The sequence below is a fragment of the Bremia lactucae genome, linkage group LG11, assembly GCF_004359215.1.
Source record: "Bremia lactucae strain SF5 linkage group LG11, whole genome shotgun sequence".
Taxonomy (NCBI): domain Eukaryota; phylum Oomycota; class Peronosporomycetes; order Peronosporales; family Peronosporaceae; genus Bremia; species Bremia lactucae.
This window is the reverse complement of record NC_090620.1, coordinates 4,258,233-4,260,614: the sequence shown is the minus strand read 5'-3', so window position 1 is coordinate 4,260,614 and position 2,382 is coordinate 4,258,233. Positions and strand designations below refer to the sequence as shown.

Below are 2,382 nucleotides of genomic sequence, written 5' to 3'. Positions count from 1 at the left end.
TGCTGAGAAGCGTGCCATGCATTCACAGAAGTTTGCTTAATTATCTCTAAAAGTCTTTCATCCTCGGACAACAAAAAAATCGGGCAACATCTAATCTTTTCAAATATTGTCCAATTGGATTAAACCTGCAGCAATATCTACCTAGCCAGCCTGAACCCCAATATCCCCTTTTGCTAGAAGTAGCCAGATGTAACACGATGACGCATTCGCCGTGCTTAGCGCACGCGTTGTCGTCAACGTGTTTTAGACGAAGCATAATCCAGCAACCAATTAGATACTAAGCCAAGCCAAACTCACAGGGTCGTTAGGGCTACAATTGGCGTTCGTTTAAAGTGTTTTTGCGACTTCTTATTTAACAAAACAGCATGCGAAAATTACACTTGTCGGCTTCGTGGTGGTAGTTAATATTTCAATGCGTCGACAAGTTGCAAAGTCCAATCAACAGAGAGTCATGAAGCACAGTAGCGGCTAGTTGCCGCCTCTTGACTGGAAACCGACGAAGCGGCTGTTCATCGCGCCACTATCGTCACAACCTTATGTATGACCGCGTGACAGAAACGTCACGTGCAAAGAAAATTTACTAAATTAATAACGATGCGTGTGTTTCAGACGAGAATGCTCTGCGCTAAGGCCTGAGGAACGGTAACATACGTCCCGTTCGTGCGCCCGGTTATCCACGCATCGCAGAATGTTGGAACATTCTTTGGCCAAGGATAGGTCAAGGAAGTTTCTTTTGCCTCGTCTGTATAACATAAGCGAGCCAATTGTGGGAGGCGGCTTCTCTACCGAATAATTATAGCTCATTCACAGATTTCCCGAAGGCGCGCAAGATTAAGTGCATACAATGAGCAGCCCTAGCCAAGAAAAGGCTGATCAAAAGCTGGAAGAGAAGCCTGTGTTCCGAACATTGACTCCAAATGAACATGCTGACCTCCCACAGTACAGATCGATGGCCGTGGCGTCAGCGCCTCCAGCGTTAAGCATTATGGGCCCCCACACCCTGCACGGCCAATCGGGAGCCGCCTTTTCTGGCCCCACATCTTTCAAAATGGTTTCGAAGAAGAAGAAGGCCAATTTAAGCGATGGTAGCGTTGGCGCGCCTTCATTTGGAACCCGCGTCGACCGTACAAAGTATGTGAAAGTGGCGCCTCGCGACCTTCCGCCGGCGCCGTTTCGTCTCGAGATGCACACGCATTTTCACGTCAAGCTTGAATCAACCCAGCGCGTGTGCGGCGTCGTGGGTGTCAAGCTCTGCGAGCTGGACACGGACTTCCAGTTTAATGCTGACAAGTGCAAATGGAAGGTCGAGTACCGTAGGTGTGGTGGCGCGCAACGCGTCAGTCTGAACATAATCATCTTTAAGACGACTAAGCAAGAATATGTCATCGAAGTACAACGGCGCGAGGGTGACATCACGGCACTTATGCACCTTTTTCATGAGCTTAAGATCTTGTTTCGCCGCAGTCAGCTGCTTATTGAAAGATCCCCCACCGTTAATGGCATTAAGCGTGCTGCCCCGAAACCGTTGCCGAAGTTGCCGCTTTCCCCTAGAAGCATTAAAAATGGAGTCTCAGCTCTTAAGGGTCTACTGGAGAGCAAGTATGCCGATACGCAGATGCAGGGTGTGCTCGGTACTATATCTATGTCTACGGTCGGGGAAGCTCGGCTTGACATGACAAGTCTGGTACCGCAGCTTGTGTTGCTCGGTCAATCCAAATATGCTAACGTCTCCCGATTAGTGAGTGCCGCCCTTGCGCGGCTTTGTGACCACCCGCAGTGCCGAAAGATTTTTATTGAATCTGATGGCTGGCAATATATCGTTGATCTCGCTGCCGGCGGCTCTGACATTACCCCAGAGGTGCAGCGAGAAAGTCTCCATGTGATAGAGACGCTTTGTCCGCTATATTACGATGATCTTGCTAAGTCCGTTAATGCCGGCCGCGTGTTGAAGTTGGTACAGGAATGGCGAAATATCGAAGATCCTCGTCTAAAAAAGCACGCTTGCAACGCATATCGTGCGCTCGAAGATGCTGGAGTTTTTGCTTAAGCTTACGTAAGGGATGAGATGTGGCATGGCACTACATTAGTATTCTATCTGCCCGCCTTGATCAATTTGCTCCGTAAATACATAAGCCGCAGAGAATCATAATTATCTCCCTATAATCGAGCACTTTCTGCTCTACAGCAATCAAGTGCACTGTCAAATTTGTTTTGTAACATTTCACTCCTGATTTCACACATTTGTTATTTCACTTCCGATATAGCAAAGTTTATTCAGCTCAAAAACGAAATAAATATCCAACTTAATATAAGAAAGCTATTAGTTTTTATATTTACTTCGTTTTGAATTGACTAAACATTGCAAGAAAGACGAGTTCGAAT

The 2,382-nt window shown here is 47.1% G+C and overlaps 1 protein-coding gene across 1 annotated transcript; it reads left to right on the top strand.

Annotated features, from left to right (window-relative positions):
- Positions 1–844: 844 nt before the first annotated feature.
- Positions 845–2,047, top strand: CCR75_005328 (uncharacterized protein; the record flags this gene model as incomplete). The annotated part of the gene is made up of 1 exon (XM_067963409.1): positions 845–2,047. The coding sequence occupies one exon, from the start codon at positions 845–847 to the stop codon at positions 2,045–2,047; it is 1,203 nt and encodes a 400-aa protein (XP_067817124.1).
- Between the last annotated feature and the right edge of the window lie 335 nt (positions 2,048–2,382).